This window comes from Carex rostrata, chromosome 15 (assembly GCF_964058835.1).
Source record: "Carex rostrata chromosome 15, lpCarRost1.2, whole genome shotgun sequence".
NCBI classification, from domain to species: Eukaryota; Viridiplantae; Streptophyta; class Magnoliopsida; order Poales; family Cyperaceae; genus Carex; species Carex rostrata.
The window spans coordinates 1213976-1241075 of NC_135932.1; the positions used below are offsets into that span (position 1 = coordinate 1213976).

General features: G+C 36.6%; 1 protein-coding gene and 1 non-coding gene across 4 annotated transcripts; one reads left to right on the forward strand and one right to left on the reverse strand.

Annotated features, from left to right (window-relative positions):
* Positions 1–5683: 5683 nt before the first annotated feature.
* LOC144566946 (small nucleolar RNA R71) lies at positions 5684–5790 on the reverse strand. Its single transcript, XR_013515320.1, has one exon. It is a non-coding gene; the product is annotated as a small nucleolar RNA R71 (small nucleolar RNA).
* A 6909-nt stretch (positions 5791–12699) lies between these two features.
* Positions 12700–13760, forward strand: LOC144566250 (PLAT domain-containing protein 3-like). 3 transcript variants are annotated; one of them, XR_013515166.1, is made up of 3 exons: positions 12700–12856; positions 12961–13534; positions 13633–13760. XR_013515166.1 is itself a non-coding variant. In XM_078316222.1 (2 exons), the coding sequence occupies exons 1-2, from the start codon at positions 12773–12775 to the stop codon at positions 13471–13473; spliced, it is 597 nt and encodes a 198-aa protein (XP_078172348.1). In that variant the 5' UTR covers positions 12700–12772; the 3' UTR covers positions 13474–13760. The 3 variants fall into 3 exon arrangements, 1 of the variants encoding a protein (XP_078172348.1); XR_013515167.1 differs by having other exon boundaries at positions 13652–13760; XM_078316222.1 differs by having other exon boundaries at positions 12961–13760.
* The last annotated feature ends 13340 nt before the right edge of the window (positions 13761–27100 follow it).

Here is a 27100-nt window from a genome sequence, read left to right on the forward strand (position 1 = left end):
TTCAATCTCAGTGAAAACAAAAAGAGGACAAGCAAATCTTTTGCAATAGGCAATAGGCAAGGAAATCGCTAAAGGAGTCCCATTCTCAGTGAAAATGAAAAAGGTTATTCGTTCACCTATCCGGTCGAGTTTACTTTACATGTACTGTAGAGGGCAATAAAAAATTTACCAAAAAACAAGCTCACAAGGGCGCAAGAAGAGGAGAAAAGAGAGTAGGCAATGCATGCATGAAGAAACAAGAGGCAAGGATGAAAAACAAAAGAGCGCAGGAGAGCACCATTTTTTTTTTCAACAAGAAAATAGATGTCTTCTGAGAAAAGGGTACCTTTGTCTTTTTTTTTATTTTAATCATAGTTTTAACTGTAATTAATGTCAGAATTATTGTATATGGGTAAACAAGAAATAGTGGTAAAAGTTTGCGTCTAAATTAGATATAATCAATTGTACAGGGGTATATAGGAAATTAGAGAAGTCTTCGAGGTTATACAAAAAATAACTCTTTTCTAAATTTAATTTAGCTTAAGGTAATAATGTTATATGATTTGCTTTTTGGTGGCATATGATTTTGTTTGATGAGACGAATATTATAATTTTTTTTCTGTTAACTTAAGGACCCTGATAATAATCCCCGCAGTCTCAACCCCGCACAAATTGCCAAAAAAGTCATGGGGGGACCGCTCAATCATTAATACTCCGCAGAAACTGTTAGTATTTAACTTGAAGCATCAAAGTATTTATCCTGGATTTACAATGTATTAATCTCTATGCAATGATCTCTATTTATGACTGAACAAATCAATCCATCAACTGTCCCCGCAGAAAATTTCTTTTTTTTTAATTTTCCCCGCACAACTGGGGATAATTAAATAAACAATCCCCTCATAAATACTTGTCAGTTATCCCTACACAAAATTTTCTTTTTTTTGGATTATCCTCGCACAACTAGGGACCATTAAATAAACAATCCCCTCACCCAATGATAAATACTTTATGCTACATGGATAAATACTTTATGTTACATGAATAAAAACTTCTCAAACATAATTGCAACTTTCAGTAAAACATCAATAATAAATACTTTTCAGACATAATGATAAATACTTTATGTTACATGGATAAATACTCTCAGACATAATTGTAACTTACAATAAAATACTTCTCAGACATAATGATAAATACTTTATGTTATATGGATAAATACTTTATATTACATGGATAAATACGTCTCAGACATAATTGCAACTTACAATAAAATGTCTGTGACAATGATAAATACTTCTCAGATATAATGGTAAATACTTGTCAGAACAATGATAAATACTTTCTTGAACTTGTCAATAAGTAATGTTTAATCAAATCAAAGTATTAACATGTCGGGGACAATGATAAATACTTCTCAGACATAAGGATAAATATTTATCAGAACAATGATAAATACTTTCTTGAACATCAATAAACCGATAAATAATTGTTAGCAGGGATTGTTATTAAATGAAAGTATAATTAATGCGGGGATAAATGAAAATTCTTAGCGGAATTAATGGTGGGATAAAAGGCAGTTAAGGAAGTTAATTTGGAGAGAAAGTGCGGAGTTAAATGAGGAGACAGAAATAGGGGGATTAGTATAATTATTCTTAACTTAATTAGATATGAGAACTAATCCATGCCCATTATCCTATTTAATAATTTTCCAGTCTAAAAGTTTACATGCTAATTATCTTGTAAATGTTACAAACTAACATGGATCCACGTCTGCTAAGAATTTTATGTTAATATAACATGGTCTTATTCGCAAGGGCTGGTCTACTATAGCACAGGGGGGGCAGCCGCCCCCTCTGGATTTCGAGTTTTAGTGGTGATCTATTGATACCGATCGACTTTGTCCCTCTCTGAAATTTTTTTTCCCCCTCTAAATGTTTGATTTGTAATTTGGGTTAAATTTAGTGCTAAAATTAAAATAAATTTCTTGAATTATGATTGGTCATATTAATTAAGTTATAGAATCAGAAATTATAAGTTAGAGTATTAAAAAATATAAGTCAAAATATTATTTTTTTTATCGAGTACCCAATTAGTTAATGGGTTTAAATCTGATAAATTATTTAAACTCGATTCGATAATTTTTTGCCTCCCTCTGATGAAAATTTTGGATCCGACCCTGCTTATTCGATCGTCAACTGAGGGCATATCAAATTTGTTAGGCCATGAATGAGATTATTTAATAAAATAGATGTGATAATAGTCTCTAAAGTATAATTTTCCAACGAAATTTCGATTGTAGTGGTTAAACTATTTGAAGATTATACTTCTAACGTCTACCGTATTTAAAAAAAAATGTGTACCGATCAGATTAAAAAAAAAATCAACAAGTCTTACTAGTGTAATACTAAAGTTCTAATATTGCTTAACCAAGTCTTTTAATTCTTTTAACAAGTCTTAATAGTGATAAAATAGTTTTTCTCATAATTTGTTTATAAGCTAAAAAAATAAAAGAAATCATTTCACCTACTTTTTTCTCATAATTATTTTTCTAACGATCTTTGTGGAATGGCTCAGCTTTGATTTCCAAGCACATTTCAATATTGATTTTCAAACCATCTTCATAAATAATAAAAAAGTTTCAAAAAATATAAAATTTAGTTTCCAAGCACATTTTAATATAGATTGAAACAATTTGGCTCGACTGTTTATATTTTGAAAATCGAAAAATCGAATCATTTGTTCTCGGAGCTAGAAACGTTTTGAACTTAGTCATTTTCTCTCTATATATAGTATTACACATGTAATGTTAGCACTTATTACTTTTGTTTATTCAGAGGATATTACTTGTTAGCAGCAAGTGTCAAATAAAAAAGGGAGAATTTCATATTTACCCCTCAAAAACTGTGAAATTATATATTTACCATCATAATTTTTATAGTTACGTATTTATTATCTAATAATTTAGTAAACTTTATTTATAAAAGTTCATCATTAGATGATTGTGTGTGTGTGTGTGTGTGTGTGTGTAGAGAGAGAGAATGGCTAAGCTCAAAATATTTTTTTCTAGTCCTCGGAACAAATAACTCGATTTTTCAATTTTCAAAGTTCAAACAGTCGATCGAAACCGTTAGATGTTCAATCGATATTAAAATGTGCTTGGAAACCAAATTATATTTTTTGAGAACTTTTTTACTATTTATGAAGATGGTTTGAAAATTGTTATTTTTCAATGGTATAGAATTTTAATAAAGATAACAATTTTCAAACCAATAGTAAAAAAATTCTAAAAAATATAAAATTAGGTCTCCAAGCACATTTTAATATAGACTGAACATCTAATGGTTTTGATTGACTATTTGGACTTTGAAAATAAAAAAAATGAGTCATTTGGAGAATCCCACAATATATGCTTTATATAAATCCCGCAACAGATGGAGAGATGATATCTCCATATTATATCTAAATTACAGCCCTAATTTACACTGAAACCTGTGCTTTAAAGCCTATAAATGTGGACTTTTTACTTATATTTCGATGAAATGTGGTACTGCTATGCTTTGTTTGGTATTTTGCAGGAAAGAGGGCGAAAAACTGGATCTTACTACTTTTCGTACGGCCCGTATGACATTTTGTACGGCCCGTACAAGATCTGCCCAACTGCACAGAAGGTTCCACAACAGAGGCACAAAGTCTCCAAGACAAAGCACAGGCATACGGCCCGTACGGGGTCCCATACGGCCCGTACGGGGTCCCCTACGGCCCGTAGGGCGCAGATTCGGAAAATCCAGCTGGAATCTGAAATCAGCTTAATTTAAGGAGGCCGAAAAGGAAGCCTCTGGAGACGCGATCTGGGACATTAAATGAGATATTTCCTCACCAAAAAAAGGGAGATTCACCACTGGAACTTGGACAAGCTTTCTTGGAGCAAAAGACAAGAGGAGGAGGAGAGGAAGAGAAGTGAAAAACGCGAGTTTGCAACGGATCTTCGGATTTCTCCACTGTTTTGTCATGAACTCTTTTATTTTCTGTTATTTGTGTTATCTTATGAACATGAGTAGCTAATTTACTTTGTTTCTAGGGCTAAGATGTAGTTTCTAGTTTGGTTTTGTTTGCATGCTACTTGGATTTTGTGTTGAATGCTTTGTTTTTACCTTGTTGAGTAGTATTTTGATTGCTTTATTTGTGCTTGCTTGAATTGATTAGTCATCCCGTTAGATGAATGCGCACATCTAAGTGTTAGGAGCCAAGTCTATGACATTTAATCCAACCGAATAAAGTATATGAAGTAGGGTTAAACCAAGGAGTACCCGAAAGGTGAAACTTTCCTTGAGGCGAAAGTCCTTGGATACTTTTAGTAAACCAACAAGTAACTTAGATAAATTAGGCCAAAATGCGAAAGTTGAGGTTTAACGCATCTAAGAGGGAAGTATTTGAGTCCGGTAATCGGGTACTAGGCCAAAATGCGAAAGTTGAGGTTAGGTATCTAGATCTGGTCGATAGAAACCCTAAACATTAGTATCAACACAGAAAACAGTAGCTGCAGCATTAACTCGGGGTCCCCTACGGGCCGTATGGGAAGCCATACGGGCCGTATGCCTTGGGGCGGAACAGAAATGAAATCTGAACCCTGGAAACGCCTTTTTATTAATTGAAAACAACTTTAATTCTTTTTATTGCTTTTTTAAACTTGTCATAAATCATTAGAATTGTTAGAATTAAACCAATTCAATTTCTCTCACTTCTAGAATTTTAAGTAACTTTAGGATAAGTCCGGTTATTTTCTTCCGTCCCTGTGGATCGATACCTGACCATACTTATCGATAGGATAGTACACTTGCTATCTGATTTGACAGAGTGTAACAAAGGTTTAAAAGGTATAGCTTGCTATACTGAAACTTTGTAGCATATATTCTGTGCGAACAAGTTTTTGGGGCCGTTGCCGGGGACGGCAACGAAAATTCTGGACTTTTTCTTATTTTTGCTTGATTCTAGATTTTAATTTTAATTTTTCTTTTTCCATATTTGCAGGAACATACTGGAAGAGTCACGGCCCAAGAACAACTACCATCTCAGAAGCAAGGGGCAAACTTCCAACACATTCGTTCCAGCACCACCACATCTGTCACCTCTCCGTACGGCCCGTAGGACATTCATACGACCCGTACCAACCGACAACAGAGGCCAGACAGACCTAGAACAAGGCGCAATGAATAACGGCGGAGTTAATCCACCCATCACTGATCCACCCGTTCAGGATCCACCCGTTCAGGATCCACCCATCCAGGACCCTCCCGTCCAGGACCAATTCTCTGATGATGAAGGAGCAGACTATGCGCCCAGGACATTGCGAGAGTTCAATGTCCCGAGAGCTGAAGATGTTAGAGGAGCAATCCGATTGCCAAGGATTGCTGGCAACCAACCCAACTTCAATCCGGGTATTGTCAACATCGTCCAGCAAAACACATTCCATGGCATGGATCATGAGGATCCGCATGCCCATGTTCAGATCTTTCTTGAGTGTTGTGCCACCATTAAAATCAATGGCGGAACAGCTGATTACATTAGACTTGCTTTATTTCCTTTCACTCTTAGGGATAAAGCCAAGAAATGGTTAGGGTCATTACCAAGGGATTCAATTACCACTTGGAGGGAATTGTCCAAACTGTTTTTGACCAGATTTTTCCCCCATAAAAGAACTGCCGAGGTTAGGACCCAACTGACCAGTTTTAGACAAAGGTTTGATGAACCACTGAATGAGGCCTGGGAAAGGTTTAGGGAATTGCAATACTCTTGTCCACATCATGGTATTCCCGAATGGTTACTTGTTCAGTCTTTTTATGCTGGTTTAACTGATACCACTCGTACTTCAGTTGATGCAGTTGCAGGTGGAGCTCTCATGGATCGAGAGGCTACCGAGGCAATGAACTTAATTGACAATATGGCAACCAACCAACAATGGTCTGGCCGAGGGAGCACTCGAGGAACTGGAGGAGGCCGACTTGAGGTCGATCAGATCACAGCTCTCACCGCCAAGATGGATGCCATGCAGAAGGCTTTTGACAAGATGAGTGTAAAAGCGCTTGGTAATCAGCAACCACAACCTTGTGTTATGTGTGGAGACGAGGGTCACGAGTATGAGAATTGCCCGCTTGCGCAAATGGATGAAGGGCCCGAGCAAGTGAATTCTCTTAACAATGAGCCCTCTTACTTCCCAAAACCTCCTTTCAGCCGAACCTATTCCAAGGACCCGATTGAACAACAGAATTGGAGGTGGAAGCAAAACAATCCCACATACCTCAACAACAACCCTTCTGGTAGCAACAACAACAACCGTAACTTCTTCCAGAATGCTTCTTTTCCCAACTCGAACAACCGATCATTTCAATCCGGTCCTCCCGAGCCGTATATCGCTCCCGCTGTGAGTGATTTCATGCATGAGCAGGGAAAGATGAATCAAATGCTCTTTGAGCAAATGCAAGCGATCAGTGCTCAGTTGGCTAATTTGGCTGCCCAAAACAAACCTCAAAATGGGGGCCAAACCGCACCACCACAACCTGGAATGCTACCAGGCCAACCAGAAATCAACCCCAGATGGGAAGTAAAATCCATAACCTTGCGAAGTGGGACACAGTACCATGGACCAGCCATGCATGTCGAGCCAGAAGCCGACCCTACGGCCCGTATGAATCCCATACGGCCCGTATTGACACCCCCTGTGATTTTCGAGCAGTCAGAACCTGATCCGATTGAAATTGTGAATGAGAAGACAGACCATACGGTCCGTACCAATCCCGTACGGCCCGTACAGAATGAAGCTGACAGACAGAAAAAGAAGGTGACTGAGAAACCACCGCCTTACCGGCCACCTGTTCCTTTTCCTCAGAGGCTAGTTGAGTGCAGACCCGACAGTCAATTCGCCAAGTTCTTTCAAATGCTCAAGCAACTACACATCACCATTCCATTCACCGATGCCTTGACCCAAATACCAACATATGGCAAGTTTCTCAAGGACATCCTCACGAACAAGCGAAGCTTGGAGGGGCATGAGACAGTGAAACTCACAGAGCAGTGCAGCGCAATCTTGAGTAACGAGCTCCCACCCAAACTGGAAGATCCTGGCAAATTCTCCATTCCTTGCGAAATTGGGAAGGCTACCATCAAGCGAGCACTATGTGACTTAGGGGCCAGCGTGAGTCTCATGCCACGCACCATCTTTGAGCGCATGGGAGTAGGCGAGCTCAAGCCCACGCGCATGACTCTGCAACTTGCTGATTCTTCTGTCAGGGTACCACTTGGCGTAGTGGAGGATGTGCCGGTTCTGGTCGGCAAGTTTTATGTACCGGTTGATTTCGTTGTCATGGAGATGGAGGAGGACAAGGAAATCCCCATCATTCTGGGAAGGCCATTTTTGAAGACAGCTCGAACACTCATTGACGTGGAGAAGGGGACTTTGACTCTGCGAATTGGAGATGAGAAAGTCCAGTTCAACCTCAACCGAGCTACGAAGTGCCCCTCCGAAACAGAAACATGCTGCTGGCTTGATGTGGTCGATCAATTGGCCAAGGAACAATCTCGTAAGCAATACGGACCGGATGAATCCCACACGGGCCGCGTGCCACAGTCCGAAGACTTGGAAAACAGAGAATGCGGGTCGGATGAAGCTGACGCGAGGTCTGCACGCGGGCCGAGTGCACCTGACGCGGACCGCGTCAAAGCCCGAACAGAGCCGCCGATTCCTGAGCTCAAGCCTCTTCCAGCTAACCTCAGGTATGAGTTCGCAGACCCAAATAAATCTTGTCATGTGATTTTAAATGCAGACCTCGACCCGGCTCGCAACCTCAGACTCTTGGAGGATTTGAAAGCTCAGCAAATGGTGATTCGAGGTATTGTAATGAAAGCTCAGCAAACTGTGATCGGGGACTTGATCGAGAAGCTGACAAGCACGCAACCAACCACATGTATCCACACAGTCCGTACACATCAGAAGTGGGCACTTCGCCCAGATCCACCCGACCCACTTTCCACCAATCGGTGAGGCGCCCCTGCCTCTTCCCTCACTCCATGTCTGGTTAGTTTCCATATTTTCTTCTATTTACTTTTTCTTGTGTGAATTCAAGCATTGAGGACAATGCTTCATTCAAGCTTGGGGGGGTGGAATAGAAGAAAACTGTATCTGCATTTAGGTCATGTTTATTTTTTTGTTTATTTTTCAAAAATTTATATTTTTAGGTGATAAATTTGCGTTATTACTTGAATTAGGGACTTTTGTGAAAAGTTTTGGTTGTGTTTGGGATGACCTTGAAAAAATTTAGAACTAACCCCATAATTGATCAAAGAACTGATTAGGAATAGATGTTTTGAAAACTTGAAAAGATGAAAACTTGAATTGTATCGAAAAGCCATTTTTGAAGCTGAACTGTGCCTTTTAAATAGGGAAATGAGTTTTAAATAAAGAAAGATTGGGATATCCATTGGTATGAATAAATACCATTAGATGTGTGTATTCATGGTGTATGCGAAAATAAAAATAATAAAAAAAAAGTGATGAAATAAATGAAAAGATGGAGAAAATAAGAGTACTGGCAATAAGTCCTATTGGGCGCCTTTGAGCTCGTCTCCCAAATTTAGAAAAGAAAATAACTTTTGCATACATCAACACACGAAGTCCGCGACTTTCTGACCTAAGCTTGTTCCAAGCTTGGGGGGGCTAAAAGAAGAAAAATCACCACAAACGAGGGCATAGTTTCAGTGAAAGAATGAAATATTGATCAATTCGGGTAATTAGCTTTGCAAATATTGAAACATTTCAGAATTTGAAGTTTGATTAATCGATTAGTGGGGTGAATCAAAATTGATCAAGGAAAATCCAAATTGTATCCAAAAAGATTCTCATGATTCTTGATAAGAGCAGTTCATGTAAATTTTCACATTTAGGAATTTATCTGCATTTAGGTAATCCAAAGATCAACCCTATACCCATGTTGGGATTTTTGCTTGAGGACAAGCAAAGTTCAAGCTTGGGGGAATTTGATATCTCCATATTATATCTAAATTACAGCCCTAATTTACACTGAAACCTGTGCTTTAAAGCCTATAAATATGGACTTTTTACTTATATTTCGATGAAATGTGGTACTGCTATGCTTTGTTTGGTATTTTGCAGAAAAGAGGGCGAAAAACTGGATCTGACTACTTTTCGTACGGCCCGTATGACATTTTGTACGGCCCGTACAAGATCTGCCCAACTGCACAGAAGGTTCCACAACAGAGGCACAAAGTCTCCAAGACAAAGCACAGGCATACGGCCCGTACGGGGTCCCATACGGCCCGTACGGGGTCCCATACGGCCCGTACGGGGTCCCATACGGCCCGTAGGGCGCAGATTCGGAAAATCCAGCTGGAATCTGAAATCAGCTTAATTTAAGGAGGCCGAAAAGGAAGCCTCTGGAGACGCGATCTGGGGCATTAAATGAGATATTTCCTCACCAAAAAAAGGGAGATTCACCACTGGAACTTGGACAAGCTTTCTTGGAGCAAAAGACAAGAGGAGGAGGAGAGGAAGAGAAGTGAAAAACGCGAGTTTGCAACGGATCTTCGGATTTCTCCACTGTTTTGTCATGAACTCTTTTATTTTCTGTTATTTGTGTTATCTTATGAACATGAGTAGCTAATTTACTTTGTTTCTAGGGCTAAGATGTAGTTTCTAGTTTGGTTTTGTTTGCATGCTACTTGGATTTTGTGTTGAATGCTTTGTTTTTACCTTGTTGAGTAGTATTTTGATTGCTTTATTTGTGCTTGCTTGAATTGATTAGTCATCCCGTTAGATGAATGCGCACATCTAAGTGTTAGGAGCCAAGTCTATGACATTTAATCCAACCGAATAAAGTATATGAAGTAGGGTTAAACCAAGGAGTACCCGAAAGGTGAAACTTTCCTTGAGGCGAAAGTCCTTGGATACTTTTAGTAAACCAACAAGTAACTTAGATAAATTAGGCGAAAATGCGAAAGTTGAGGTTTAACGCATCTAAGAGGGAAGTATTTGAGTCCGGTAATCGGGTACTAGGCCAAAATGCGAAAGTTGAGGTTAGGTATCTAGATCTGGTCGATAGAAACCCTAAACATTAGTATCAACACAGAAAACAGTAGCTGCAGCATTAACTCGGGGTCCCCTACGGGCCGTATGGGAAGCCATACGGGCCGTATGCCTCGGGGCTGAACAGAAATGAAATCTGAACCCTGGAAACGCCTTTTTATTAATTGAAAACAACTTTAATTCTTTTTATTGCTTTTTTAAACTTGTCATAAATCATTAGAATTGTTAGAATTAAACCAATTCAATTTCTCTCACTTCTAGAATTTTAAGTAACTTTAGGATAAGTCCGGTTATTTTCTTCCGTCCCTGTGGATCGATACCTGAGCATACTTATCGATAGGATAGTACACTTGCTATCTGATTTGACAGAGTGTAACAAAGGTTTAAAAGGTATAGCTTGCTATACTGAAACTTTGTAGCATATATTCTGTGCGAACAAGAGAGTAGAGAGAGCTATATACAAGGAGCTTCCGCTTGGAGAATTGAAAAGAGCGAGTGGATAGTTCATTTGTATCCGTGAAGATTTGTTCTGCATATTCGCTGTGATTTAGCATCACCAAAAATTATCCGAATTCGATCAAAATATTCAGACTTCAGCGTGAATAATTAGGATCCGTTTACACTCTTGTACTCATTATAACCCTTCCAAAAAGGAGACTATTATTCGGATCGCTGATTCACAGGGGGGTTGTGTACCATCTAGGAATTTTAGAGTTAGCCTGAATTTGACCCCACAGTGGTTGATACGGCCTAAGTCCAAGTAAGACTCGAGGTCCGTAATGGGTTTTGTGACTGGGCGTGTTACGTCCCGTCTCGGGGAGACAGACAAGGATTTCTAAGTCGAGATTTGGAACCTGAGGGTGTCTAAGTCGGGGTTTGCAACCCGAGGGTGTCTAAGTCGAAGTTTGGAACCCGAGGATAATTGTGAGACACTATAACTTTATCCTATGCCGTGTCTCAAGTAGTGAAAGTGCCCCCCCCCCCCCCCATTCAATAGAACTGTTCACCTTAAATAGCCTTCTCTAGCTCTGACATTTCGCGTTGTCAGAACTGTCAGAGGGGATCCTAAGCCGACTCTGGGCCAAGCCTTGGATCGGAATGCTCCCATCTAGGGTTGGGCCGTGTAACTAGGCCACCTATATTTATTTCATCTTGGGTCTTTTGTTTGTCCTTGGGTTGATCTCATTGAGGTGGCTTTCAACCCAAGTTTTCATTTGTGACCCCAAGGTTGGTTCTATAAGGGCCTTGGGCACATGGCCCTATCACCGCAAGCTTCACAAAAACACTATTCACGAATCCTGCAAAAACACTATTCAACAACTCGCAAGATTATACGTGGATTACGTATAACTTTTTTTTTCTAACCGAAACACTATTTGGGAGAGAAAACGAGAAAGAGAGAAAATAGATTATCGAATCGATCATACACGATATCAAGTGAATTAGTGATTTTTCTCTCTCCATCGCATGCCCTTTTATAACCCCATAGGGTCGGTTTCAAAAAGACCAAAATACCCCTCACAAAGTCAGCTAGGGGGTGAAATGACCATTTTGCCCTCGGTCCAATATGTATTGAATTGTTTTGGGTTTTGACTTTGGATTTTTAATTTTAATTAAGGCTTTAATTCTAATAGGCTCTAAGCCCAAAATATTAATCCATAATTAACATTTAAAATCCAAAACAAATCTATATAATTGTTATGAATAATTATATTTCTTGCGACTATTGTTTCGGTAACTTTTATACAACGTGTCGTGCACGCTTATAAATTAACCATTGATTTTTGCTTGTCATCTATACGTCATTTATAATTTAATTATATCACGTATAATTAATTATAATCTTCTTATTATTAATTATAATCAATTTATAATTAATGATAAGATTCTCCGATTACATCCTAAAAATGATTTTTATTTTTTTCAAATAAATTTTTGCTGTTAGAAAATTGCGATCATCAGTTTCTCATTTAAAAAAATGGTCCCTCTTTGCCGACACAATAATACTATCGGCTTTAAGACTAATGTCTTTCTTAAATAATATCATGTTGCGATAATGATCTGAACTAGCCAATCCTAGATAACCACATGTCATCTTTTAGAGTTTTGACTCTTATCATTTCAATCAAACTGCATGACTTACTAGTTACTATCGGTCAGGTATTCCATAAGTGCACATTTTCTTTTCTTTTTTAACATCCATGTTAATTAATTCTTTAATTGACTACACATGTGTCTGAAACTTTTTTATTCTTCTATTTTTTTTTCAAATAATTGACCAAGCAATATCTCAGCGAAAAATGTTCTCTCTTAGATGAATTGGAACTAAATTATTACATGGGATAACAAGGGAAACGAAATTGAATGACATTTAAGATTATGGGTTCTCAAAATCTACCGCAGGTTGAAAGAGAAAGAGTACATCACGAAAAGCTGCGGATCAACACAGTTACACGAACCAACTAAACATTAAGAAAATGTTCACTTGGCAGTTGGCACATGATATCAACTGCGGATCTAAAAACGCAGAGAAATTGTTCACTTGGCTCTCGAGCAGTCGAGTCTCGACACATGATTAAGTCTGTAGACCCCACCAGCTGACCAGCACCACTTCTATGTTCTATCTATTTTAGCTCCTCTTGGATCTTACTCCTCTCATCCATAACACTAAAACATTTCATCAAACACCTCGTAGCCATGAGGGTCACCATTCCCAAAATACCCCTCTCTCTCCTGCTCCTCTCCCTCCTCTCCCTCTCCACCGCCTCTTCGCTCGTAAAGGTAAGAACTTTTTCTCTTCTCACCTTTCTTTCCTTTTGCGCATTTGAATTACACTTACAACTTTTTCTCTTCTCACCTTTTTTTCCTTTTGCGTCTTTTTACAGAGGATCGGACCTGGCTCAAACGATGATAACGACGACTACAACTGCGTGTACACGCTGTTCATACGCACAGGCTCGATCTGGAAGGGAGGCACGGATTCCATTATCGACGTGGCCTTGGTTGGATCCGATGGCTACGGCGTGCAGATCACTGACATAGCCTCGTGGGGCGGGCTGATGGGGAGCGGCTACAACTACTTCGAGAGGGGCAATCTCGACATTTTCTCCGGCCGTGGGCCCTGCTTGTCAACTACACCGTGCTGGATGAACCTGACCTCCGACGGGTCGGGGGATCACCACGGCTGGTACTGCAACTACGTCGAGGTCACTACCACCGGGCCCCACATGGGATGCTCTCAGCAGCAGTTCACCGTCGAGCAGTGGCTCGCCACCGACACATCGCCTTACGAGCTGACCGCCGTGCGCGATTACTGCTCGTCTGAGGAGTCCGGATCGGTGCGCCTGAGCCGTCGGATGAAGGGATCGAAGGGACATGTGCATCACGTGGATGCATAGTGTCGGTTCGTGGGACACGTATTGGTCAATTTGGTACTTTTTGTTCCCTGAGTTCGTTTGTGTAAAAAAATAATGGCCGAGTTGAAGAGAAATAAATTAAATTAAGTAATCAATGGGCAGTTTGTAGCCTTGTTGGTTCTTCATTTGGGAGGTTATTAGATCTCTCGCTCGTTCTGAGTCCATTTCTTCCTTCTCCTATAATTCATGTACGGACTATTATTGTAGTATTTGAGAGATCATGTATTCTAAATTATGTTTGATAAATAATGCTTTGTTTTTTGGTAGCATGTGGCGGATATTATAATTTTATTCCTCTAACTTAACTAGATACGAGAGCTAATTCATGCCTTATAGTATATCCACATCTGCTAAGAATTATATGTTAAATATAATACGGTCTTATTTTGAAATCATCCGATCGTCAGGCTGATTGGATATGAAATTTGTTTCGGTTTTATGTGGTTATTTTGTTGATCTGGTAATTTGTAAAAAAAAAAAAAAGGAGATTATTAGTGGGAGTATTTATAAAAATCAATCAAGATAAAACCAACATGTTTTTAAATTAATTTTCATATTTTAAACAATAACAATTAAGAATATGATTCTAAATTGGCAAATGATAATATATGAATCGTATGACCAATTTATCATAAATTCGTTTACACAGAGATACTCAATATTCTTTTTCTGAATCCGTCTAAGATAAAATGAAACTCATGCGAGTCAATAACAATTAAATATTATTATTTATATTTTAAATAATTAACATAGAAGATTTCAAACAAAAAAATTATTACAGGATGATAAATAATAAAATAAAGCGGGATATATGTGAATTGTTTTAAGTTAATATTTATTGTTTCTTCTAGGAAGTTCTACTCATTAAAAGTTCTTTGGATATGACATGGCCAATACAGATTATAATAAATGGATAAGCCACGTTTTATGCATTTATAAAGGGTAAAAATATAAAATTAAGGGACCAATCGTGACAGTATTGCAGGACATGGCACCAGACCGTCATTTTTATTTATATTCAATATTTAATATATTTTATTAGAAACTATCAACTTTTTTTTAAAAAATATTTAAAATATCCAAATTGCAAATAACTTTTTGCAGTTTAAAATTTTTATTCCAATCCGTAAAAAAATATTGCGGTTTGAAATTTAATTTTTTTTTTAACTATAAAATCTCTGTTGCACTATATCTCTTTCAATTTTTAAAAAATAATAATAATTACCGTATAAGGATATATATTGAACAATCATAGATAATTTTAATGATCATTGAATAATAAATGAAACCGTAATCCATTAAAAAAATAACCAAATGCACACAATAAATAGTAAATGTATTTTAAAATAAATATATGGTACTTAAATAATTTCTTACGCTTTTGAAAAAAACTAATACCGGTCGTTGTATGTCTACCGTGGATAAAAAAAGCTTAAACTGAATTTTTGAGGCACTAAACTACGTTTTTTTTTCAGTTTTGATTCCGTTAGGTGCCTGGGCACCTAACGAAATCAAAAATTGCAAAAATTCAGATCCGTCTCATCCCCTACTTTTCGAATTGGGGTCATACGCGCAAATTTGACTTTCCTAGCCAAAATTATGGATGTTTAAAGTTTTTCAAAAAGAACGATGCTTCCGTGCAAAAATACCGATAATGCACCGATACTTTATGCCCGGCTTAACGACAGCAGAAGTGCATCGATGTTCCATTGCCAAAACATCGGTGACGCATCCATGCTCTCTAAACGATCATAACTTTTATTATTTTAACCGGTATTAGTTTTTTTCAAAAGCCTAAGAAATTATTCAAGAATTACCCATATAATTATTTTAAAATGCATTTACTATTTATTGTGTGTGTTTGCTTATTTTTTTAATGGATTACGGTTTCATTTATTATTGAAATATCATTAAAATTATCGATGATTGTTCAATATATGTCATTTACACGATAATAATAATTATTATTTTCAAAATTCAAAGAGATATAGTGCAACGGGGTTTTTATAGTGAAAAAAAAAAATTAAATCCCAAACTACAATATTCACAATATTTTCTTGCGGTTTGGAATAAAAATTTCAAACTACAGAAAACTGCTGCAGTTTCGGTATTTTTAAAAAAAATTCAAAAATTAGTTATTTCTAATAAAATGTATTAAATATTAGATATAAATAAAAATGACGGGAACACCAGTATATTCTCCTCATTTTAATTATTTCTGATAAACAAGTAAAGGTAAGATTTGATTCTAGGTTTAATAACAAAGCCCATTAATTCACATCAAATATCGGTTAAATTATCATAACTAGTAGAGAAAATCAAAAGCTTAGTGATCGGCCCATGTGGATTTTCATATTTTAGGCCTGTTCGTTACTTTTATGTAATAGGCTATTTTTTGGAATAGGGCCATGAATGAGCTGATTTCTTCTTGCAACAAAAAATCATTCTTTCGTGGGGGATTGCAAAAGAGTTGGAAAAGAGCTGCATCTTTGAGGAACAAACCAAGCGAGCCTCAGTCAAGTTTGAACTCAACACATATCAGAACGAACTTGAATCAAATGCTAATTAATTACAAGCTTTCTCTGGGTCCATTTCGAGCGACTCACCAGTTAAGAATTTCTTTTTGTTACCCCTAGTTTTCAACACTTTTGGAACATTATGTTCGTTATTTCTCATTTATATTACCCTGATACTCCCTTGTATCCGTGTCTGACATGTATCGGGCACCGACACGTCCATGATACATATCAAATATGTCAGTTGACGTATCGGGTGAGCTGGTGTGTCCCTACCCTCTTGATACAGTCTTTGATACCGCATTGAAATGTGTTGATACCGCTTGGATACGGAGCCGATACGCCAACATACACTTTAAATTTTACCTGTGTGCCCCATGTGGACTAGACTTGTTCTCTCGATTTCAATTTTGATGCACCGCAAGCTGTGAACCGCACGTAGATAGGTGAATTGAGCCAAAATTGGTGCCAACGGCAGAACTCGAACCTGAAAATTATGATTAATGCAACAACCCCTTAACCACTATATCACCTTAATTTTGTTGTTACAATACAGCAGCTATTATATTTAACTTATACAAAATACTTTATTCAGGATTTTTAATATTTAATTTACATAGCTATTAATAATATAATAAAAATAATAAAAATAAATATATGATTGACGTATCGGATCCGAGATTTTTGAAAATTGTCATATCCATATTCATATCATATGCGATATGATACCCGTTTCTGTATCCATACAACATAGCTTCTCATATATGCGTCATGAAAAATAAATTCCTTTTATTATTTTATTACATTATTAGTTCACAACAAACCCCCATAAACTATTAGTAATTTGTGAATTTTATTAGAATGAAGTTAGCTGCTGGATGACACCATTTTATACCCAACACTTTGTTAGTGTTTGTTAAATCAAACCTAATTTTCATTTTAGGACCTAAAACACTAGCAGAAAGGAGGAAAAAAATAATAACATAATTTATCATCGGCCCATATGGCCTTTTATATTTTGTTTGTCAGCCCATATTGATTTTAATATTTCGGAATTGCTCCTTGGTTGCTCATCTTTCCGAATCGCTATATTTGGAGGGATTGAATCGTATTTCCTGCCCCAGAGTCACTGTTGGTGGACCTCCTAAATCCTAAACCCTAAATCCTAAACCTCTAAACCCTAAATCCGGCCCCACCCCGCAGTGACTGAGGGGGCAGGATTTTCCTGAACCCCGGGGGGCAGGTGATCTGCTTCCATATTTGGAGCATTAAGTCCGAATCGTCTCAATTGTGGATACAGAGTCTGTATCGTCTGCAGTAACATATATTTTTTTAATTTCGAATCATATAATCATTATTCAGGTCAATTCGAACCAATTTAAAATTAAGTTTCAATTCGAAACAAACAGTTTGGATTTTTTTTTTCTTTAATAACTTAAAATTCGAATTATCACAAATGATACAAATTCATGAGTATGGACATGCGTACCAAGTAATTTATAAAAAGATTATGGGCACAAGAAAAGTTCGAGACTGAATGATTTTCCTATCATACATAAAATGGTTATTCTTTTTATGAAAATTGATAAAAAAAAAAAAAAAAAAATCTATCCATTCAATGATATAAGAAATACGATCTTAGTTGTTACACTCTGTCACACCCCGGAACAAGGGGTCGTGCAGTTACGCCGTGAATATATAAATGACTATACATTCACAAGGCAATTACGGTGTAAACCTAACATAATATCGGTTTACAACATCACCACTTATCATTTAATTTGATTTAAAATCATGTTTATACAAATACATTTATAGATTATCAAAGTATACTCAATAGTATATATAACTTCGTGCAATAACTATATAATTGAAAGATTAAACAATCCCAAATCAATTCCCATTTAAATCAGACTTTGAAACAACAAACAACAACTTTCTGCACACCTCTTGCGGCCCGCAAGCCCATTGGTTACGGCCCGGAATCACATTAAAATCCCAAAGTCTGCCTTCTCCTTGCGGCCCGCAAGGGTTACCATTTCTTTTCCCCGATTTCAAATCGATCGATCCCCATATTTCCAAATCAATATAAACCATTCCCATTAACATTTTATACACAGTTTAAAACATAAAAAAAATTCATATTAAATCACAGTAAACGTTTAATATACAATTAGGTTTACAAAACCACTCGACACGGTCCGATAACATGGTTATACACAAATACCATACCAAAACCCTATCGACATCAAAATGGACTCAATGTGAGGCATACCCTATCGCTATGCGGCTTAAACCTCACTGGTCGAGCACTCGAATCCCTTCTATTCGCGTTTACCTGCAAACACATACAAAAGAAAAAAAGTCCCCGAGGGGATAGTGTTACGTTACGAAATTTTTACAATTAAATTCAAATGATTTAATAGAAGGAATCGATAAATCATGTTAACAAAATAGAAGTTTAAACCTTAATTAAGGTTCCCCAAAATAATTAAGTTAAGTGTGAATCGAAACCGCGTCGAAATTTCGAGATTTCGGAACTTTATAGGCTCAGTGCGGATGAGATTGACCCGCAGTGCGGGTGGGTGCATCCGCACTCATGCCATTCTATGTTGGTCTGCATTTTTCTAAGTACTGAGTGCGGATGGATGGACCCGCAGTGCGGGTGGAAGTCATCCGCAGTTGGCTCAGACTTTCTCTGGACTTGTGTCTAAAATTGACTAAGTAGTGAGTGCGGGTGAGGGATCCGCAGTGCGGATGGGTCCAGCCGCACTCATGAATTTCTGTATTGCACTGAATTTTCCTGAAATCGGCTAAGTAGTGAGTGCGGATGAGGTTGACCCGCAGTGCGGGTGGGATTCATCCGCACTAGGCTCGGAGTTTTCCTGGATTCTGTTGACAACCGACTAAGTCTCGAGTGCGGATCAAGCCACCCGCAGTGCGGATGGGTACATCCGCATTCAGGGTAAAATTAACCCTAAAATCCAAATCAAAGCTTCTCTCTCTCTCTCCTCCATCATTTCCCCATTTTTAAGTTATTTTCGTCCAAGAGAGAAGGAAAAGAGCCCGTGAGTTTCCGTTTCTTTCAGACTCCCGATTGTTGCGAGAAATCGAGTCTGGAACCAGAAAGCAGCCGAGGATCTCTCCGAACCCTTCTATTTGGTATTTCTTTCTCTCCTTTTTGCTTTCGAAACCTCAAATTTTCTCGATTTCTCAGATTCTCGTTTTAAACTCGAGATTTGTGTTCAAATTGCTCGAGGACTAGTTCCTCTACACTCCTTACTAGTTTGTTTGTCAATCTTTTTCCCTATTTCTTCCGATTTGTGAAATCTGATTTCTAGGGTTTCGTGCCAAAATTGAAAGTTGGCATAATCGTGATTTGATTTGTTTAACCCGACCAATTAGACTTGTAATCGGTAGGGTTGCTTCCTGATCTTGAATTTTTAGAACGTTTAACGGCTGATTTGAGGTTTTGACCAAATTAGGGTTTAACCAATCGGTAAATTGAATTGATCCGAGAACCAAAGTAGTGAAACGGTGATTGATGGTTACCAAAGTGAAAGGGTATATGGCTAGAGGGCCTAGATGCAATTGTGCACCGTTATATGAGATTTTTAATAAGAAAGAAGGAACCGAAAAGAATCGATACCAAAACATAAGAATTGATTTAGGACTGTACAAACCCTAAGTAAACGTATAGACCACTGAACCCGAATTAAACCAAGTATACGTATAATATAGGGGTAGGCTCGGTCGAGCAAGACTTAACGAGGCAATTCGAGACGCCCGATCCGTAGCTAAGCGGTACGCTCGTCTTATTCAGGTGCGGGATTCTTGGACTTGTTTGATACTTTATTTTCAGGAATTAAACTGTTTATTCGTTTGTCATGTTGAATGATTAATGGTTGCATATTTTGGAATTCATGCTGTAGATTGATTCTTGCATAACTGAGAATGATTTGAATTGTTTGGTTAAGATTACTTGGCATGTTGGTATGGTTATTATTTGATTAGTTCTATTAATTGTTCTTGATGTGAATGAATCCGCCAGGCCGACCTGTTTAGGTGGCTGGATAAGGTAACGGTGACCTATCCGTTGACCTGTGTTTATGAATTTGCCAGGCCGACCTGTTTAGGTGGCTGGATAGGGTGACGCTGCTGACTTATGCGTTTGACCTGTTAGAATTTGCCAGACCGACCTGTTTAGGTGGCTGGATAGGGTGACGCTGCTGACTTATGCGTTTGACCTGTTAGAATTTGCCAGGCCGACCTGTTTAGGTGGCTGGATAGGGTGACGCTGCTGACTTATGCGTTTGACCTGTTATGATTTTGCGAGACTGACCTGTATGTGTGGCTTTGATATATATATTTGCTTGAGATTTAACAAAGTTGACCTGTATAGGTAACTTTGATTCCGTGTGATTGCATTTGTCAAGTTGACCTGTATTGGTGACTTGTAACCGGACCTTAGGTAATGGTTAAGCCAAACAGCAATTGCAGATGAGTGTCTGATAAAGGGTCCAGCTTGGTTGGCCATCTGTAGGCGTCTGTAACCCTACAGATGTGGGTTTGATAACGGTTCAGCTCGAGAGAACATTTGTAATTGCTACAAGCCCTAATGAACTGAGTTATGAATCGAGTTAAGCCAAAATATATGTTGTGTTTTGAAATCCATCTTGTAAATTCCGTAAACTGTTTTCAGGTTGATAAATTGTTGTCGAGTATTGGCATTCTGCTATTTATGATTATACATATATCTGTTTGCATTGTTATTGTTTGGGTTTCATTGTTGAATATAGAGTTTGATTGCAAGTCCAATAATCTAAACTGTGGCAAATTTCGCACTGAGAATTTATTCTCACCCCCACCCTCCCGGTTATTTTACAGGTACTGGTGCGACTGATTCCGGAGAGGCACGAGAGGAGTAGGCCTTAGTAGCTTACCAGTATATGACCCTAGATATGTTTTGGTGGTATAGATTTAGGGTAGGCCTCGTGGTTGGTATCCGGATGAGATACTTTTGTTGTATTATTTACTGTCCAGACTGTGTACTCTGATTTTATATTAGAAACTTGTTTTTGTTGCTTGTTGTTGGGTTTGAATTGTTAATTGCCTTGTAAGCATACACGGCATTGTATGCTTACGGCGGGGGACTGTTACGATCCGTGGCCGCGGGGTGTGACAGATAGGGGGTGAGAAAACTTGTCAACCGTTTTCTCAGTGCGGAATTTAGTCAGAGCTACTGGATTTGTAAGAAATCCATTACCGGAACTAAATAAACCCGCAACGAGTTTCAATTCAACAATTCGATAAAAGAAATGCATATGCAACACCTATAGAAGCAATTGAAATCCAACTCATATCACAATCAAATGAAATCGAAGAATTCATAGAATGGTTTGGTATAACAGATACAATTGCTAAGTCCGGTTACAATTGATAGATATCGACTATCCATCTCATTTGGCTTAACATTTCTCTGGTCTGGTTTATAGTCAAACATCCATATCAATTCGTCAATTTCCAATTTAGGATTGCATATCTCCCGATCATGCAACGGTTTGTCACTCTTCCAAAGAGAGACCAATAACAATCAATTATCCACAGTTTCAATCCTCCTGCTATACTCTACCTTTTTGGTATCAGTTAACCTAGCTCTGCCTCTCTCCTTGGTTACCGATACCCTCCACAATTAGGTTTATTCACCGTATGCGCATATGGGCCCTGAGACAAAGTGTAGTAGCTAGCTAGACATTGTCCCTACAATTCACTCATTTCATTCACAATTAACTTATCCTCTGCCCTCTTCACATTTCAGTAATGTGGTTCCATTCAATTATCAAAACGATAGAACAATCAATCGAATAACAATACCAACATGCTAGATCAACAATATCATATCAATTCAATTATATCATTACTTATTTTCATGCAATGCTGCAAATAATGCTAACAATAGAGATCCAACATGAGGTCATGCACAATAAGTCAATTAACAATTCAATCGGTATATATATATAAGCACATATATATATGAGTAAAGCTAGCGTGTGACATGCTCACCAAGAAAATTTGGTGAGCATAACTCCAAAAGTATGTCGGATCGATGTCAAATGTCAAATCCAAACCGTTGAAATCCATGTACTTCATGAGTGATGCATATACATGCAAAATTTTGAAAGTTTCGAGTTTATTTGTTACACGGTCAAGTGGTCAAAGAAATAATAAAAATTGAATATATAAAATAACTTATAATAAAATGTTCATTTCTTTGACCACTTGACCGTGTAGCAAATAAACTCGAAACTTTCAAAATTTTGCATGTATATGCATCACTCATGAAGTACATGGATTTCAACGGTTTGGATTTGACATTTGACGTTGATCCGATATACTTTTGGAGTTATGCTCACCAAACTTTATTGGTGAGCATGTCACACGCTAGCTTTACTCTATATATATATATACATGTACCGTTACTTAATTCTAAGTAATAGAATCCAAAACAGATCCCGTGAACCCCCGCACCTGATTATGAAGAGCGTATCTCGCACTTATGGTTCGGACGTCTCGAAAGATCCCGCAAAATCTTGCTCAACCAAGCCTACACCTATATTAACATATATACTTTCCTTAACATAATCCATATAACTTTGTATCCACCTTCTTGGTGTTAAAAATAGAGAGCGCTATTGGAGAAAGAGTAAACAAGAACACAAAATAAATGAAAAACAGAATTATAGACAGCAGCCCTAAATTCTGACCCTTGGTTACTAAAGCTGCAATAACTTTTTATAGGAAACTCCAAACAACTTGAAACTTGAACCACTAGAAACTAGACTCCGAGACGCATCAAATAGACTCTTCATTTGTCCAGAATGATTTAGAATTGCCCATTCAAATTAGCTTCTTAATCAGCCTAAAAATCTGCCCACTGTGCAGTCACAAATTTAATGGTAAATCAAGTTTGTTCATCAACACTTGCTATTTTGATTCAATACGTTGGACATCATAGAATATGCAAAGTTCACCTTTTAGGATTCCAATTGAACAACAACCTACACCAAAGAGGGAACAAAGAAAAGAGACCTATTTAATAGCCTTCCGATTTAAAATCCCTTTTGATTTAATATGAAGACTTTTCAAATCAATATAGATACTTTCTCAATCAGTATCCTCCATTTTGGAATAAATGATCAAGCCTTTCTCAATAAATATTAAGTCTTTCGGAGACAATATTAACACTTCCTCAAAAATATTATGACTTTGTTTAATTATCACCATACACAATAAATACTAGGCCTTTCGGAGACAATATTAACACTTCCTCAAAAATATTATGACTTTGTTTAATTATCACCATACACAATAAATACTAGGCCTTTCAGAGACAATATTAGCACTTCATCAAAAATATTATGACTTTGTTTAATTATCACAATACACAAAAGATGGAACAAAGAAAAGAGATCAACACCAAATTGATTTCATATTTTAAGAGAGTGAGAGAAGAACTTACCAATCAACACCTTTGTTTGTTGGATTAGACTAGACAAATCAAAATATTTCTCTAATTTTCGGATTTGAACCAAACCCTAGATAGAAAATCAAGGTTAAGATAAAATTGAGAAGAGAATCACTAAATTAACAACCTAGAAGCATAATGGAGATAGATTACTCATCATTTATACAAACATTTCATATTTGAGCAAAACCCTAGCAATGGAGATGAAATTCAGATTTTTGATGAGAGAGGAGAGAAAAGCAGTACTAATGGGAAAGCTAGATGGCCACTAGAGAGAGAGATTCTCAACAATTTCCATTCTTTTCTTCAATTTCTCAAGGTTTCTTGGTGGATTTTTGAGAGAGAAGAGATGATCTCTCCTTCTCTTTCTTTTGGCAGCAAACACACAAGGGAGCAACGAAGGGAGAAAGAGAGGGTTGAATTGTTTACATGCATTTTGGACATTTTTCAAAATAGACCCTCCACTTGTTTGATATTACTAAAAGAAGAATATACATATATATATACAATTTAATTTAACACTTAGGCTTTTAATTCAATTTGCATTTAAAATTTTATGTTATTATTTTTTTTTTTTCACGGTGTTACACACTCTGAACGTTATAAATTGATGATGACTATGATTACACAATCACAATGTTTTCAATAGGGCTTTTATCTTGTAATTTATTATACTCAAAATCCAAATTTTAGTTATTTGAGGAAACACCGAAAACTTATCATACATGCGTCTTCAAATACATACTTTTTATTTTGCTACATTATTAGTTTACAACAAACACCCCATAAATATTAGTAATTTGTGAATCTTATAAGAATGAAGACAGCCGCCAGATGACAACTTTTCATACCCGCCACCGCCAGTTTCTTATTAGTGTTTGTTGAATCGAGCCTAATTTCATTGTTAAGGACCTAAACCACTAGCAGAAAAGGAAGAATAAAAAATAACACGATTTATTATAAAAAGAACCATGCAACCTAAGTGGTGGGCCACCATCGATCCCAATGGACCCAATATAAGAACCCTTTCATAATGAAATGGCACCTATCAAGTTCTTTTAGTTCCCTTTTTTTTTAACACATGCAAGTGCATAATCTTTTTTATAGATCACATTATTTCTTGTATGTACGACACCCTCTTTAGAAGCAAACATGATTAAGCACATAAGCTAAGAACAATATTTTTGCTTATTAGAACAAGTGTCGTACTTAGATTTGGCAAATATTTTAACAAAAAGGAATTATGCCTGAGAATTTATAGTAGCGCAGTAAAGGTTTGAATGAACATTTCGCCGCGAACCATAAAAAAAAAGATTGAATGAACATGAACGTAATAGATAAGTTTTATGAAAGAAATAAAATATCATAATAGGTGAATTCAGGGGTAGTCAGAATAATTAAAAGGATGAGATCTAATTTTGTCATTATTTTAAATATTAAGTCTAGTTTTATAAAATAAAATAAAAATCTGAGAAAAATACAGAAATAGAAGCATATTCTAAGTAGATGCCTCCATTTAACGAATCTGATTATTGTTCGTCGCTCTGTCTCATTGCTCTTTGTTTCATCTCAACTCTTCAGATTCGGATGAAGGTGTAGTAAATTTGTTTTAACTCTACTGTATGTCTATTATATCTATGTATAAATAAGATACGTTATGGTTGATAATAATGATAATGCGCTAACGTTGATGTCTTTCCTCCTCTTTCTTCTCCTCTCTTTATTCTTCTCCTTTCTTCCTATTTTCTTCTTATGTGTTTTTTTTAAATAATTCAGACACAAATTTCATCTGAGTACGAAGGCTTTCCTGGATACCCCAGTTTTGCTTTGATTACAACAACACTATTGTGCGCTAATGACGATAAATTATGGAGACTCACAATCTATTAATCTGAGCACGAGCATAGAAAATCCTCCAGGCTCAATATATATCTACTGATCTAAGTGCAGAAAATCCTAGTTCTGCTTTTTTTTTTTTTATTCTGATTTTTCTTGTTAACTTTTGTAAGAGAGTTCAATTGTAATTTTATTATGTTTTTTTATAAAGGCTCGATAAATATAATTATATATTTTTAAAACAAAATTGGTGAAAGGTTGACAAATGTCTATCCCTGACTTAATTTACTCTGATTTTTTTATTATATCCAAAAAATAAATCAAATTTAAAAAAATATTCAAACCCTGACCGTATTTTCAAACTACCCAAACCGGAAAAAAAAATTTCCGGTTTCAACATTAATAACTGAAAAAAAAAATTCCGGAAACTCAATCCCAAAACGGGAAAAAAAATTTTCTGATTTCCAATTCCAGAAAATTTTTTTCCGATTTTTGGTCCCAAAACCGGAAAAAAAATTTCAGAAATGAAATTTCCCATTTTTTTTATAAACTCATTTACATATATACATATACATATATTATATATACGAGATGGGCTACGGTGAGTTGCGAAGTAAAGCGACTATTTTACTTCACACTCATATTTTGCGATTTGAAAATTCAAACGACCGATCCGAACCGCTCAACATGATCTTCATATTGAAATGTGCTTGGAGACCAAATTTTACATTTTTTGGAATTTGTTTACTATTTATTAAGAAATTTTGAAAATCGCTGATCCGATGGTCCATAAATTTTTACTGTTTTTACTGTTCAAAGCAAAACGACAGTTTTCAAAATTGCTTAATAAATAGTAAAAAATTCCAAAAAATGTAAAATTTGGTCTCCAAGCACATTTCAATATGGAGATCACATCTAATGGTTCGGATCGGTCATTTGGACTTTCAAAATAAAAATACGGCGTGAAGTACAAACGCATTTTACTTCGCAACTTTGAAATGCATTTACTATTTATTTCTATTTTTATAAATTTCGGTCAACGGTAGATACAATGATCGGTATTTTGTTTTGTCAAAAGTCTAAAAGATTATTCAAGAATTATTCATATAATTATTTTAAAATGCATTTACTATTTATTGTATTCGTTTGCCTATCTCAGAGCAAATGGTATATGTCGACAATAATCAAATAATCCAATTATCTCCGAGCAAACAGTAAGCATACAACGATCGGTATTTTGTTTATAAATTTCATTTGGATTTTTTTTTATAATATATGTATATATAATATAATACATGTATATGTATATATAATATAATACATGTATATGTATATATAGGGTCCGGCTAATTTGCTGCCGACAGCATTTTAGCCGGCGGTGCTGCCGGCCTTTTTTTCATTTTCTGATGTCCAAACAACAAATCCAAACCGTTAGATGTTTAATCTATACTATAATCTACATGAAGACCAAATTTTACATTTTTTGGAATTTTTTTACTATTTATTAAGTTAGTTTGAAAACTGCTGTTTTCAGTAAATTTCTGCAGCATTGAAATCAGCAGTTTTCAAACTAGCTTAATAAATAGTAAAAAAATTTCAAAAAATGTAAAATTTTGTCTCCATGTAGATTATATTATAGATTAAACATCTAACGGTTTAGATTTGTTATTTGGACATCAAAAAATGAAAAAAAGGCCGGCATCACCGCCGGCAAAAATGCTGCCGGCAGCAA

What these genes read in the sequence shown, in the direction of transcription:
- LOC144566250 (XM_078316222.1), top strand. Translation starts at nt 12,773, where the DNA reads ATGAGGGTCACCATTCCCAAAATACCCCTCTCTCTCCTGCTCCTCTCC. An exon ending in CCGCCTCTTCGCTCGTAAAG is followed by an intron (nt 12,857 to 12,960) that starts GTAAGAACTTTT and finishes GTCTTTTTACAG; the next exon opens with AGGATCGGACCTGGCTCAAA.